At 39.3% G+C, this 15,224-nt stretch overlaps 2 protein-coding genes across 3 annotated transcripts in view; both read right to left on the bottom strand.

Moving 5' to 3' along the window:
- Positions 1-686: 686 nt before the first annotated feature.
- On the bottom strand, positions 687-4,697 carry FOXI1 (forkhead box I1). 2 transcript variants are annotated; one of them, XM_032992698.2, is made up of 2 exons: positions 3,622-4,697; positions 687-2,321 (listed from the first exon to the last, which is right to left on the bottom strand). In XM_032992698.2, the coding sequence occupies exons 1-2, from the start codon at positions 4,236-4,238 to the stop codon at positions 2,093-2,095; spliced, it is 846 nt and encodes a 281-aa protein (XP_032848589.1). In that variant the 5' UTR covers positions 4,239-4,697; the 3' UTR covers positions 687-2,092. The 2 variants fall into 2 exon arrangements, with proteins under 2 accessions (XP_032848589.1, XP_009972810.2); XM_009974508.3 differs by having other exon boundaries at positions 687-2,646; positions 3,665-4,697.
- Positions 4,698-12,621: 7,924 nt separating this feature from the next.
- The window catches only part of DOCK2 (dedicator of cytokinesis 2), a 193,714-nt gene continuing 191,111 nt past the window's right edge, over positions 12,622-15,224 (bottom strand). Inside the window, exon 52 of the mRNA XM_042790158.1 lies at positions 12,622-14,621. Within this exon, the coding sequence (XP_042646092.1) occupies positions 14,547-14,621 (75 nt within the window). The 3' untranslated portion in view covers positions 12,622-14,546. The remainder of the gene's footprint in view (positions 14,622-15,224) is intronic.

The following is a 15,224-nucleotide window of genomic DNA, read 5'->3' as shown; positions in this document are numbered from 1 at the left end:
AGACATAACAGCACTGCCAATGCATTTCTCAGTTGTCACAGGAGCAAATATCTCTATAACAAATGCTGAGAGCTGCTCGGCTGCAGGGCATATCATGGTCCACCTCTTGGCCTGAGATTCTTGGCAGGGCTGTAAAATTCTGAGGTCAGGAGTTACAGCTCAGGCCTCAGCATGTGCCTGACTTCAGATGAACTTACAGTCATGGCAGCAGGACACCACTAGAAAATCATGTTATTTTTTGTCTTGAACAACAACGTTAGCGGTGTAGGTAGGTTTCAACTCCCGAGAAATAATCCTAGTGGGTGCAAAACTCTGACTGGTCACGGCAGCCTTGCTAGTGAAAAAGTTAAAACATAAAAAATAAAATAATAATTAAGAATGCAGCAAAGATTGTGGTCATATTGGCTAATTGGCACACAAAAATATAGTCTGGTTTCTGAAATTTTAAATGATTAGCACCACTTAATTCCAGCAGGGAAACTATAAGGATGATTTTTATTTAGTGATAGTATTTTGCATAATAGCAGCCAATTATACTCCTCAGGCATGCAAATTTTGATTGCCTAGGCATACGCTATCTCAGTCACCGACCTATGACTATTATACTGCTCCTTCCTCAGGCAAATTTCTCCAGTTAAACTATTAAGGATCCTTTTAAAGACATTACTATAGTACACACACACAGGTACACACTCTTCTACACAAATGCTTTATTAAAAATGCTTCTGGGGAGGCCCCTAACAAAACTATACCCATATAGAGTTTAAAAAAACAAAAATCAAGACAAAACATCATCTATTACAATGTATTAATATGATTTCTGTTTTTCCAAATGTCTGGTCAGTGCCCAGATATGAACAGCTGAACTTGCTGTTTATGTATGCTGCAGTCTATCCAGCTTGATATTACTCTACATAAATATGGAACTTGATTCAAGTCTTTGTTTGAAAAAACTTCATATATGTTTTGAAATATTGTTTGTAGCTACAGTAGAGCATAGGAAAAATAAGCATTCTTTCTAGTATCTACACAAGGACAAGCAGCACAGACTTTTACAAAATGAAAAAAAAATACAGTACAGGGACTTTTTACAATATCTGCAACCGATACTTGGAAAGATCTAGCCTTTGGAACTGAAACTCAGAGATAATTAAACCTTCTTCCTCCCCTTTGCTCTTTCCTCTCCCCCCTTCAATATTCAAATTCTTTGCTCAGTAGAAATGTTTCACGTAGAATGTTAAGATAGAATAAATGTGTTTTCTTCTTAAAAACCTCATGTATTTTACATATATATTCAGGACAGATCCTGTTTTCCTTATGTGAATAGATTCGCATGTGTAAGGCAAAAAAAAAAAAAAAAAAAAATGACCCTGTAATTAGATTTGAAAACATTAAGATCCAACTGTACCAGCAGAAGACAATTCCATTATATTTTGTCATGCTTCCACTTCAGTTTCAAAATGACTGTTGTGCCCATGGGGATGCTAGCTTGCTTCACAGCCATATTCTCCTTGGGGTTGAAAAGGGATCAAAATTTATATAATATATGCACTAGTATGAGAGAAAACCAAAGACAGCACTTGCCATTCAAGTGGTGGTTGTTGCTCACTATACAGTAGTTTTTATTACAGATCCTTTGGTGCCTCAGAATAGCTTTGGCCAAATAAGAACTTGCTAAGCATGCCTAGTACAGACAGCCTATATCAGCAAGAGAGGATATTTAGAGACATGACCACATTTCTATGAGCACTTTTAAAGCACAGAAATATTAGTACCATGCCAAAAAAAGCTTCATGCCTAAAGCAAGCAGTAACTTCTCAAGGATGTCTGTAGAGGACCACAGTCAGCAGCAATACAAGCACAGTGTCCCAGGAGAACTCTTCACTACTCTTGCTGCTACAACACCTGATTTTGTGTGTGGAGCTGCTGAATGTGGAGTGTTTGTGATGTAAGTATAATGAGTAACAAGTTTGTGGCTGTCAGAAGGTAGGATGCAATGTGGGTCCCAGAGTCGACAGGCTAACGCTAATCATCTGCCCACAGGTCATTTCTCTCACAAATAGCTACACCTTGGTGTCTTAGAATCCTTCATTTAAACCTCTGTTCCTTCCCTGGAATAGAGTGTGTTGTTTGTGCTGATACTGCTGTAAAAATGGGTGTTAAACTGGTTGAGCACAGAGTTGCTGTAGCCAAGGTGGCTAGAAGGCATAGAATTGGACCACTCTCCTCCACCATGACTGGGGATATTGGGGAGTGGAGAGTAGGAATTAAAGCCCACCATGTTCTGTCCCATTTTGTCAATGGGTTCAGTGTTGAGTCCCAGCGGCACAGAGCGGCTCCCTGAGTTGGAGCCGTTAACATATGCAGTCATACTGGAGAGGAAGTTACTGAGGCATGGGCTACTGGAAGATGGAGGTGGAGATCCTTTCTCAGGTGAATTGTCAGTCCCAGGTGACGAGTTTTCCAAGATATCCTGATGCTCTACAACTTTGGGGCTGCCAGTCAGGGCACTGTCCTCCGATTTCTCAGATACAAGGGTGGCAGCACTAGCCCCAATGTCAGATTTCCTTTTCCTCTTCCTGCGAAAGTTTCCATTATCGAACATCTTTTCACAGTTTGGGTCCAGAGTCCAGTAATTCCCTTTTCCTGTCAAAGGGGACAAAAGCACATTTTTAATTTAAAAATATACACGCAGACAGAAAAGAGTAGTTATCCAGGGCTTTACAACGTTTCACTCATTTCACAGAAACAGAACAATTACATGAGCAAAAACCATGTGATTTTAATCACACAAAAGCAGATGTCTGTTGAATTCAGAAAAAAAGTGTGAAGTTTTGGGCTGTATCCTTTAGTCTTGACACTTCATACAGGTAAAACTACAAGTGGAGCCACTGGCTCTTTTTGTTATGTTTTCTTGGTGAGGGAAGGAGGTTTTCACTATATAGCTGGTCCTCTGAATTTACAGCAGAAAGTAATCAAATCCCATACTGGGCTACTACTCTAGATTCAGTGGGGTAGGATAGGTTTCTAACAGGCTAGAACCAGATTTTTGGCTCTCTGTGTCAGCATAATTGAATGGCTTTTAAATGTTCTCAATGGTTCTCAACAGCTATTGATGGAAAACAATAAATAAAAGAAAAATCTGACAGCATATCAGTCAAGGGGTTGGAAACAGCAGAGGTGTGATTCCAAGCAAAACGTAATTTGAAACAAACAATAAAAGCAGCCTGCTCTTCTCTTGAGAATTCTTGCTGACTCCCTAAAGCTGTGGGATTTCTTTGACAAATCTGAGTTTGCCTTATCTCGTTTCCATGAATGCCCAGTTAATTTTGACTTAAGCCTTATACATTACACCAAAGGGGGTTTGAATGTGACTCACTCAGTCAGGCTGCTCCTGGGCTTGCTGCGCCTCATGCTCAGCACATTAATCAGTTCTCAGAAAGACCCAGAGCAGTGGAGAATCCCCTTCCCTTCAGAGATTTAATAGCAACACCGATTCAGACCTCAACCATGCATAGTCGCCTTCTAATATTCTAGAAAATAGAAAACCTAATTTGTGTATGTTCTGTATCTAGGTTATTTTGTCTCTTTACAATATATTAAGCATTTTTAAATTAATCAGGTTTAATTAGAGGGGGGGAAAAGGAGGAGGAGAGTACTATACCTGGATCATCTTCATCTCGGGGCACCTTCTTGAAGCAGTCGTTGAGAGACAAGTTGTGCCGTATAGAGTTCTGCCAGCCAGCTTTGCTTTTGTTATAAAATGGGAAGTTATCAGCTACATACTGGTAGATCTGACTGAGAGTCAGCCTCTTCTCGGGTGCTCCATGGATAGCCATGGCAATAAGTGCAGAGTAAGAGTAAGGCGGTCTAACCAACTTCATCAGCTCTTCTTGGGACGGGAGCGGAAGCCAGCCAAGGTCAGTTCCTCCCAGGCCATGCATGTTAGGCAAGAGCTGCCTTTGCATCCCGTAAGGCTGAGGAATGAAGGGGCTGGCATTGGATCCTGGGAGATAGGGTGGTGGGGTAATGGAAGGTCCATTTAGCCAGAGGTAGGGATTGGGAGTGGCGTTGTAATCCGTCGTCTCAAAGGTGCTCGGACGCTGTGGGCTAGGGATGTTCTGTGGATGGAAAAAGTTCTCGTAGTAGATACTCATCTCTGGAGGTTCTTGACCGATATTTGGAAACTGTGGGCTGCAGCGTGGTGGAGAGTGTGTTTGTGGCTCAAAGGAGCTCATGCTCTACCGCAGGCGGGTGATCACTTCTGACAGAGCTGTGCTCAGGCCCCTGGCTGAGGCAGGTGCATCACCTGGGCCCTGCCCGACCTACTTATGCACCTGAACTGGGCCCGGCTGGTGCTGCAGGCTCCGCCCCGCAGCCCTGAGTGGCTGCAGATGGGGACGATATCCTTTTTGGAATGCTGGCAGTTCCAGCCAGGCATTGATGTCACCTCAACCAAACGTGAGACTTACAACTGTTTATCTTCTTAAAGAAATGAAGGAATTTTCCACTAATGTGATGCACATAAGGAAAGCCTAAGGTGCCTCGAAGTTAAAACTCCTCATCAGAGACCCTCCTCCTTCTGCCTTTCACAATGGAGCTTTAGCATTTAGTATTTCTTTCCTTTTAAAGAAAAGCCATGTTGAGCTGCTGCTAGTAACACCTCAGATTGCAAAAGCCATTGTCACTCGTCAGTGAAACAGTAGGCATATATATACACTTAAAAAAAAAAAAAAAAAAAAAAAAGAAAAGTTCAGACCTCCTTTTCTTTCTGTAATTTTAATTGCAGAGTTGCTTGTACTTCCCCTTAGGCAACCACAGTACTATGGGCAAATTCTGTAGCTGGTCACTCACGTGAGTAATCTTACTGATATAAATGGAATTACTCCCTAAAGTAAGGATTAATCTTGTGAGAAAAAAATTTCAAGCTTAATCATCAAACCTTTCTTTAGAGCTTAAACTGGTGAACTGAGATAGGAAATCATTATTTGCTGCTTCCTCTTTGCTGCAGGATTGGTGCAGAAAGCTCATAACATCTCTTAGCAGAATTTCGAAACAGGAAAGAGGCAGTGCAGTGTTCAGCACAGCCCTTTTCAGCTAACTTCCAATAACTTCATTTGTATCTACACAGACCAAAGTTGATTCCTTAAAATTAAGTAACCAGGAAAAACCTCTAGCCCTTTTTTACTTGAAAAATACTGCCTTGCATGCACCCTGCACTTCTGAAGGAGGAAAAAGCAGAGCTGCAATCTCACCAACACCTGTCTCGGACTGAGGACAGCTCTTACGACTGTGTCACTGCATGAAAGACTGCACTGTAGTTAAAAGCACGGTTGCAGTTTCCTTCAGAAGTGATATTTGCATATTTTTTTATGTTTAAGGCACATACATACCTTTGGAACTTGACTCAGCCTTAATAACCCATACAATTAAAGAAATTCCTGGTATTACAAGGCCTTTAAGATGGCTCTAGTCCTATAATTTCTACAGAAACATGAATTTTGACCTGTAGATTTGAATTCCTGGCTGTACCAAAGCCTTTTTTTGCTTTGTCACACATTTATCATTCACTTAGTCTTTTGTGCTGCAGCACCAGCAAGATTTTCCCCCTTCCTAAGCATTAGTGATTCACCAATGTTACATTCATATTGCTGCTGTTGCTTTGAAAGGTACAAGAAAAATGTCATGGGAAATACAACTGAAATGTTAAGTAAGAAGCGACAAAGCTAGCCAGTCTGCCAGCGCAGAAATGCATCTCTACAGCTCTTATTTAAAAGAATACACACTTTCACTGCACATAAAATCATTTCTACTGCAACTATGGACAAACAAGTTGCTATTTTAATTTGAATGACTGAGAGTTCAGAGCTTGTAAATGCTAACTAGCCTATGCAGAGATGCACATTAAACAAAGGTAAATGGAACACAGTGGGGCTGGCGTATTTTCTAAGTGACAACTGTTGTGCAAAAGGTGACTTGGACAAAAAAGCCTAAATGATGATTCATTTCTCAGGAAGTAATAATGCAAGTCCATCCCTCCTCAAGAAAGCTATCTGAAATAATCTTTCTCTCCATAGGAATCAGAGTTACAAACGTGCAAAAAGCTGTTTGAGCAACATTGCCTCCAGCTTCTTAATTAGCTTGCTAACATATAGCTATATTTTAAAATTATATCTGTAGTCCTGCAAATATTGTTGCAAATATTGTTACAAATATTGCTAATTAAAAATCTGTAATTATTTACAGAAGAGTCAGTGGAACAAAATATTCAAGAAATGCTCAAATGTGTAAAAACACTTTTACGATGAACTAAAACCCTTTACTATAGTGTGAAAAGTAAACCTAATAAATTTTTGATCCTCTCAGCAAATTCCATTTTTGCCAAAAAACCTCTTGAAAACAAGGAAAACTTGCAAATGTATTACTGCTCAGGGTTTGTTTATTCCAAGAAGTGAGAATTCAGCCAAATGCATCACGGACTCTGATGAGCAGCATCTAAATACTTATTCCCTGAGGAGTTCTGCATGCATAGTTACAGTTAAAATACACTGAAGTGGCTGCTGAGTAAATACATGCTTTGAAAATATGCCAGGCTTTACAAAGGAAAAAAATACTACTTTTTACAACCTTCATCAGTGTCTGGTTGCAGATGTCCTCCACAAATTAATCTCTGTGAAGCTTTGGGGCAGTGCTTTCTAGCAAGGTGAAGCCCTAGCTGCGCTCTGCAGCGGCCTGAGAAGGTGTGTTGCTCCCAGCCCCTCCTTGATGTGACGTCTGAGCAAAGTATCACACAGCACTAAGTAAAGCAAGGACTGGGGCGAAGAATGGCAAGTACTGCTTTCAGAGCAGTGAAGTACAAAGATAACTGCAGGCTTCTGCCTGCAGAGCTTGGAAAGAGAGTGCAAAGGTCCGATCCCTCCCTGGCGTGTGTGTGCTGGCACAGCTTCCAGCAGAGACACGATCCAAACAGCACCATTTTTCTTCCAACTGACTGGGCCTGTTTTACTCAGAGCAGAGTATAAACAATGACAGTAAAAATGGTACTTTGTCAGTACCATGGGCACACCTCACTGCTTGAGAATCCCTGCGGTACTGTTCCTGTACAGCACTTCGGGTGCAGATGCTCATACGCGGGCAAAAGGCATCGAGGAAAGAACGAACTGCTCAAGCTGTGATTGCCGGGCAGGGCTGGTCAGCGCAGGAGTTAACTGAGTCAAGGCAGGAACACTGCCCTGGGGTCCTCAGCACTGAGACTCCTGTTCTGGGTGGGGCAGGGAGGAGAAGGTAGCAATCCCACAAGTGGAAAAAGGAGAAGGAAAAATGGTGAGGCTTTCATACAGAGGCCAGGAAAAGGTGATATGCTGACCAAGCTGTGCTAACAGATCATGTTTAGAGCTGAAAAACTCTAGAAACAAAAAGGAGGCTGATGCTGGAGTCATGGTTTAGTGATCATTACTTCCAAATGCATTGTAGGCAGGATGCATGTGTTTTTAACATTTCTTTTTACTACAGTACTGTACAGCCCTGAGTGCACGTCTCTACCAACCAGTAGCCTAACCAACCACAGATTATTGTCAGTCCAAAGACTGCTGTCAACTCTTGTGTTATACAGATATTTGCTCCTCTTGATTTCTTACATGAAGCTCCAAAATCTGCAAGGTTCTGGCTGAGCTCCTGCAGAACCATTATTTTCCATAGGTTTTTTAGGTCAGCTCCTATGTGCCCCTCTGCTCCAGCCAACAGTAATATTTCTTCACATTGATCGCCTTTTCAGAAGGGAAACAATAATTGTCTGAAATCTTGGGTTATGAAAATTTCAGAGTAATTTAATTAAAACTGATCTTCCTCAGGCTTTTCACTCATACTCCAAAGTAACCTATACATTCAGTGTTTTTGAAATGCAGTGACTTGGGAGAAGTGGTGCACGCTAGCACACAGTATGAAGCAAAAACAGGGGTTAAAAGGTAGAGAATAACACTGGGAACTCTCTGTACACTTTTGTAATGTTTTGGCTGAGATATTCCTAACTACCTTCTTAACTGGATCTTCCAAAATGATAAAGCAAAATAAAGCATGATACCTGCTAATCTCACAAGCACCTTCAGGTCATCATGCTGTTTCACAATGTGACAGTTTTAGAGAACTTAGATCAAAAGCACCATGCCTGAATGATGCAAAGTACAACATCATGTAAACCCACGCTAACGGCTCAGATAGATTCAGAATTTTGTAGTCGTAACTTCATCTTGGCAAACTTTATAACATACTGCATATCATTTGGCCCTCTTATAGTCAACGCAAAGCACTCTGCATCATGTACTTTAGCTTATTCGTCAGAAATTAAATTGGTTGTTTACACTTGATCCAGATAATTATACACATTGCCAGGTAATCCCATGGTGCAGAGAGCTATTTTTAATGAATATGAAGCTTTAGGGTGTTCTGTTAACATTGTATATAACCCTAATCATGGTGTATTAATCACCATTTTAACACCTTGCTGAAGAAAAATTCATATAAGCTATTCATGTCGTCACAAAGAAGACAGACAAATTGCTTGTAAGAGAAAACTTCATCTGCAACTCAGTATACCAAGCAACCCACCTTGTTTCACACAATTCATGCACTGAATTCAGAAACAGTTCAGTATCCATCGATAAGACATTTTCACATGACAAATTATCTATATTCTCAGTTGTCTAGTAGATTAGTTGCAGAAGTCTTCATGTCTTATTCTAATAATCATCTGCCCAGTGTATGCACAAAATAAACCACACCATCAGAAGAAATGAGGTGTAGCAGGCAAAACAATGTCATCTCAAGGTTACCGCAAAAGCATAAGAAATGTAAAATACAGTATTGCAAAACAAGGGAACTGAGCTTCATTTCTAGAAATGCAGGTTGAACACTAAATTAATGGAAAAGGCAGTATCATTTGGATCTGTGCCTTAAACACTGCAATGCTAGAATGCCCTTAGACTTTTTAAGCCCTTCAGAACAAAACCACTGTGGATTTTTAAAGCAACTTTATAACTGGAGTTTTAGAAGACTGTAAAACCTTATAAGGGCTAGTAGCTGCTTTCTGACCATGAGAACTATGATAATAAAAGTAGTCATAACTCCTGCTTCAACAAAGCCCTTCCACCATCTTGCCAACATATAATATGGTAGAGGGGATTAGGTGTCCCCTGACTTATGTATTAGTCATGACAGGCCATAGGCAGGCAAGAAATTTACAGCCTCCATTTGCCTGCCTGTGGCTCCCCTGGGATCTGCTGCAGTTAGATACACAGACATGCTCAGCCCTGCAACGGAGGGGTACCTCAAGTCTAAACCAGGCATGGAGAGATTCTGCAATGAATTCCTCTCATGTTAGAATCCAAGGCATCTCTCAATTATGGGAAATTCGTACAAATATAGATACTTCAATCATTTATACTTTGCAACCTCACTCCTGCTACCAGCTTCCAAACAGCTGAAATGCTTGCCTCTTTCAGATTATCTGCTTATTCTTCTATGCTTGCTACTAAATGTTTGTTTATACTAGAAATAGGCAGTGCTAAAATCAAATGAGGTGTTGTATAAACATCGTGTTTACCAAGGAAATTAATCAGTACACCCTTCCAAAACCCTTCAAAGTTTAAATTCTTGTGCATTTCAATGAGATGCCCAACAGGATTTATACAAAGAAAAAAAAGTAACAAGCTAATACTTCTGTTTCAGTCAGATTTCAGCATCAAGGTATTTGCTTGTATGAATAAAATGGCTCCTCCCACCCCACAATTTAAATGAAGAACATATTGAAAAGACACTTTAAAACCAAGGATTTTTCAGAAAACATAACTTCCTTTTCCCTTTTTTAATGTTCACAATGTTCTACACCCTTTGGTAATTGCACAACACAAACACTTGTGGAAAATTAATTAGCAACTAAAACTGATAAGTGAATTGATACAAATAAGAGCGGTGAACTACTCTATGGACCCACCCAGTCATAGTTAAACTTAAGGTTGTTTTAATGTAACCAGGGTTTAACTGCAGTAAATTAGGATCATCTAATTTGTGAATAGGATGATTTACAGTGTTAATAATCCACACACTTCCAGTTCCTCTACTTTGGTTTTCCAGGTATCTGCGTAGACAGATCAGTAGTTTGAATTCTATTATATGGGCAAAATATTGCAACTAGTTATCTCCCCCTAGTGACATTTTATGAAAATGTATCAAATTAGTTTGGATCTGCCCTAGAGATAATCTGTCAGCAACAAGTTCTTATACTGCCGTGATCACTGTCCCCTTAGCAATATTACATAGATCTAGATTTGTAATTCTGGGATCTGTAAAAATAACCAGTGGTATATGTAAACATTCTTAACTTTTTCATATTAGAATCCATTGCTTGCTTTGAAATTCTGTGCAGAAATTCCGCTAAATTTAGAGACTTAAAGTGTTTTTAGGTTTAGTTTCCTTTGTTCTTTTGTTTTCCAGTACTGATCTCCAGTAGCACTGTTTTCTTGTCTTGTGAAAGAAGTCTAAATGCAGTTGTTAAGAAAGATTCTACAAATTCAGGCATTGTACATTAGTATTATTAAGTGTGACAAAGCACTACTGAAGCATTGCCGAGTGTGTGGAAGCAACTGAAGTCATGTAGTAAAGACTTCACATTCCTCAATATTTGTAGCATCCAGGTATTCAACCATAACATGCTTTATTGTGTGATAAAATACAACATTCCTGGCTAAAAGAGTTACATCTAAAGCAACTCTATCCAGGGCTGCTTTCTGATGTATAGAAACGTATGAGCAAATATTCTAGGGAAAATAATCCCTCAAAATATTTCTCAAACATGGAGGGTTTTTAGAGGTTTCTAGTTACAACAATAGTGCAAGATTCCTACTACTTCACCTAGATAAGTCTCTTTTTTTGGCTCCTGGTCTGCCAACTCAGGGCATACATACCTTAAATGACTGTTTTCTGATCCCCATCACCTTTCCTGTGCCTTTTGACTCAATCACCTCTTAAACCCACTGTAACATCAGTAGCAGTCACCTACCATGAGCTGAACTAATTCAAGTTAATGGGAAGGCCTGTGAAGCGTTAACTATGAGAGATCATTCATGCCTCTCACATGAACCTGTTAGTGAACCCACATGCATAATGGGGCATACTGAGCTGCAGCACACACTAACACTCATGAAAAAGTAATTATCACAGAAAGTGTATTTGTTACAGCACAGACACTCACAGTGGCTGTCTAATTCTAGGGTCAGTCATATGAAAGTTCACTCATGGCTATCCTGGAAGACAAAAAAAATACATTGAAAAGGGATAATTCTGTCAAAACCCCAATCAGATCAAACTGTCCTCACTTTAAAACCATGATTTAATTTGTCTAACATTTTAAAGCTTATAAAATCCGTGGTCTACCTGAGGATTGTTTGCAGAGCAGTTATTCATTTGGATTGTTAACCTTTAGCACACACTGCATCATCATAGCAAATCAGAATAGAAAATTACAGACTCTGACAATAAAGAACAACCACTTTCTGCACCCCACAGCAGTAAATATTGCCAATGTTGAAGTCCTTACAGCTGAGGGCAGCTCCTGCAATGTTGCTCAATGTTCCCTCTCAAAAGGACCTTGAATGCCTAAGAGCAAGTAGGAACTTAATTCTGGGAGGAAAATATAAGTAAATACTATAATACTAGTGACTACTCCAAGACACCCAGGATCATCCAGGAACATCCGAGATGAGTGAAATACACTCTGATACAGAGAGCACATGAAAATGTTATTGTATCCAGAAATGCTTCTCTGACCTTGAGAGGTGGGAGGGCTATACAGGTTACAGGTGAAGCTACCCCTGCTTCATTAATTCCCAGGGACAGCAGCCAAAGCCTGACCCTACCCTGGAGTAAATTTCTGTCCTCTGTGCTTCACCTCACAGAATGTCAAATACATAGGTTCTGTGCCACCTGAGTAGATCTTCCTCTGCATATGTGAACTAAAGGCCTACTTTGCTTGTGACAGAAATGATGATAATCCATGCTGATTTACATTTGTAAACAGATGTTGCCAGATTGCCGTACTTGCACTTTATTATCCCAGGGCATCATTTGTTCTTCATGCTATGTTTATTTGGACTAAATGTCAGTATCCACAGTTTCTGGAAACTTGTGAATGGCTGGAGCTTGTTGTCCAAACGTCCTTAAAATTCCAGTTCCACATATGCCCTGTTCTTGGCAATTATTTTTCCTTAGTTAATTTTGCTTTTTTGTCAGAGTTGATTTGCATGATTTCAGGCTTGAAACAGATCCAAAACTGGACTGGCAAGAGGAGGACTATCTGTGATGTGGGACAACTACTAAGATTTTTGCTGATATTTGGTCAATTACATGCAAATCTAAACTCTTCATCAAAAATTATACTAAAACCTGAGGAAAACACAAGCATGAGTCTTGGAACCACTATCTAAACACTCAACACTCAACTTCCTTTGGACGTGCTTCTGTGTTCCTGGTATTTGTTTCTGGGCTCTTCCTTCCCTTCCATTCTTTGGAATTCTTCCCTAGTTTCTTATTTTAAATCACAGTACTTCAGTTATAATTTATAACAACAGCTTGAGCTAGAACTCTTTTATTCCACTCTCACATGAAAACATAGCTGCAAGATACAATAAGCAAAATATAACCTGTAACAGGCATCTTTACAAAGAATAAACAGTTGCTAAATCATCCTTTTCTGACTCATTCCCACTAGAATCAAACCTTTTATTTTAAAGTACTCTTTATTTTTTATATCAATATTTCTTCAGTGTGTCTGCAAATAACATTGAAAGACAACCTGAGTACCTGACCCCTCTTTTTCCCCCGGGGTAGTAAGATGTTAAACATGTACCCCTCAACCTTTCACTTTCTCCCACTCACAGATAACCCACTCTATTAAACTGAGGTGTTTATTTTTCTGAAAAAGCCTCGTTCTTTCTCTGAGCTTCCTCAGAAACAGTATCAAGTTGCTGTGAAAAGCAAATGAAACGAAAAGTTTATCAGTATCCATGCCAACAAACACTGTACTTAGGGTTAAAACTGGACCCGTTTTGTTTTGCTCTCTACAGTTATTCTAGTGAAAAGTATTTCTTGGCGCAGTATTAGTTCCAATGGCAAATATTTCAAACTTCTCACAGAAGACAATCGGTAATTATTTCTGTAGAAACAGCTTCACACTGACAACTTGCAAAGAGAGTCTAAATTCATTAAATAAATTATTCATGCTGAACATAAAAGTGTTTATAGAAATAGTCAGGCTTAGAATAAACTGAAGATGTCTTTCCATTGATTCAACCACTCAGCAAGGAATAATTTAACCTCTTTGTCTTTCCCACATCCATATAAATGCCAACAAGGCCAGTCTCTCCCATCTACAACACTATGCATGCTCATATTTTATTTAATGAATGTAAACCTATGTAGGTGTCTGAAACATAAAGGCATGAGTGAAGGAAATAAATTATTCGCCCTTTAGAAACCTTTATATTTTGATAACATAGTTGCCTTTAGAAAGAACTGACAGCTTATATAAAAACCCCAAGATGCTGACCTGCAGTGCTGTCTAGCTTCATGCCAATAAGGCGTTATCTTCCAATGCTATCTCATGAGTTGCAGAGACACAGAAAATCAATTTTGAAAACAGAAGACTTGGACTTGCAGGATTCCATTTGCTGTCAAGGAACAAACTATTACCTTATATACGACGGTATCTAGAGGTTTCAGGGAGAAAGGTTCAAGGCAAATAAAATAAATTTTAACATTTTATTGATGAACATCAGAAAATGCAGCTTTTGTTTATCACACTGCTGGATGTAATATCAATTTGTACCTGTGTAAATAAACTTTTGCACATGTTTTCAACATAATAGCCACTGTTCTGAAAATATCTCAGGCATATGGTGTCACAGTCATGGACATCACCGTGAGAAAGACCATGAGGATACAGAGCAGTGTGGTGGGAGCAGCAGAGGGATCTGAGGACTGTAAATCCAACTACAGCCACAGAGTAAATTGTCAGTGGCTATTGTGTGCTGAGCTATCAGTTGCCTTGACTACGCTGTCAGCAATAGCTTAAAGATAGCTGGAGTGTTCCTATACAAGCTACACAAAATGACAGCTTCCATGCTCTTTGAAAAGAACAGGAGCTGACTTACACTATATAGTAAGCATTGCAGATGGCCTTTTAATGCATCTTTCTTCCCAGAAGGAAATCCTGTCACTAGGGAACACACAATGCCCTTCGACCTGTGTAACCAGAGGCTCAGTAAACTTCTGTTCCATATCCTGGCGGGCACATCCTGTAGTATTTCTTTCAAATGTTATTTCTATATCTATATCATAAGTAACTAATCAGAGCCCATGAGTATTGTTGTTCATATTCTCTATTAGTCATCTATGTTCTCAGTGCCTTTCTTTAGAGTAGACAGGGGTCTAACATAGGATATATATATGTATATATAATTCTTTTTGGTTGAGAGGTGGTCATGTAACAGAACAAATTACAGATCTGAAGATGAAGATTTGAAATGGTGCTCCACAGACTGCTTTCCATCTTCTAGAACTTTGGAAATGCGCTGCAAAAAAAGAGAAACAGAATGCCATATGTTAAAATGACTACTCTATTGGATTCAGTTATAGGTATATTAATTTCTAGCTTGTGGCCTTAAGCTGTGGCTAGAGAAAAAAACACATTGACCAAATCCTGGATATTTTCAATTGATTTCTGTATCTTGCTAAATCAGAAACCTGTATTTGAACCTGCCCACATGATTCCAATCATGCTGTGGAAGCATTATACAAATGAATTTTTAGCTTTATTCAGTCTTTTTTTTTCAGACTTGCAAAAGAGGACTTTTTGTCCTCCTTATTTTATATGCTATTTAGGTTTAGGTGTGAGTGGATGAGATCATGCTGAAAAACTATTACTCCTGGGTCTGAAAAGAACAATTGTGTGATAAATTGAATATAAGTGAAATCCTACAGACTTCTCATTAATAGGTTATTCTTGTTCCTACCAGAAAAATATGATTATGGACATACCTAAATGCAGATTTTTCCTAAATGTTGCTCTGTGGTCCCTGAAGACACTATCTATATTTTTTAAGACACTGCAGAAACTAATGGATGAAAATGAAATGTATTCACCAGAAAAAAAACAAACCAAACCAAACCAAACC

Source organism: Tyto alba, unplaced genomic scaffold (genome assembly GCF_018691265.1).
Source record: "Tyto alba isolate M040663 unplaced genomic scaffold, T.alba_DEE_v4.0 Super-Scaffold_17, whole genome shotgun sequence".
Lineage (NCBI taxonomy): Eukaryota > Metazoa > Chordata > Aves > Strigiformes > Tytonidae > Tyto > Tyto alba.
Note: the sequence above shows the minus strand (reverse complement) of the source record. Positions and strands in the feature narration are given on the sequence as shown.

What these genes read in the sequence shown, in the direction of transcription:
- FOXI1 (XM_009974508.3), bottom strand. Translation starts at nt 4,238, where the DNA reads ATGAGCTCCTTTGAGCCACAAACACACTCTCCACCACGCTGCAGCCCA. An exon ending in CCGAGATGAAGATGATCCAG is followed by an intron (nt 2,647 to 3,664) that starts GTATAGTACTCT and finishes CCCCTTTGACAG; the next exon opens with GAAAAGGGAATTACTGGACT.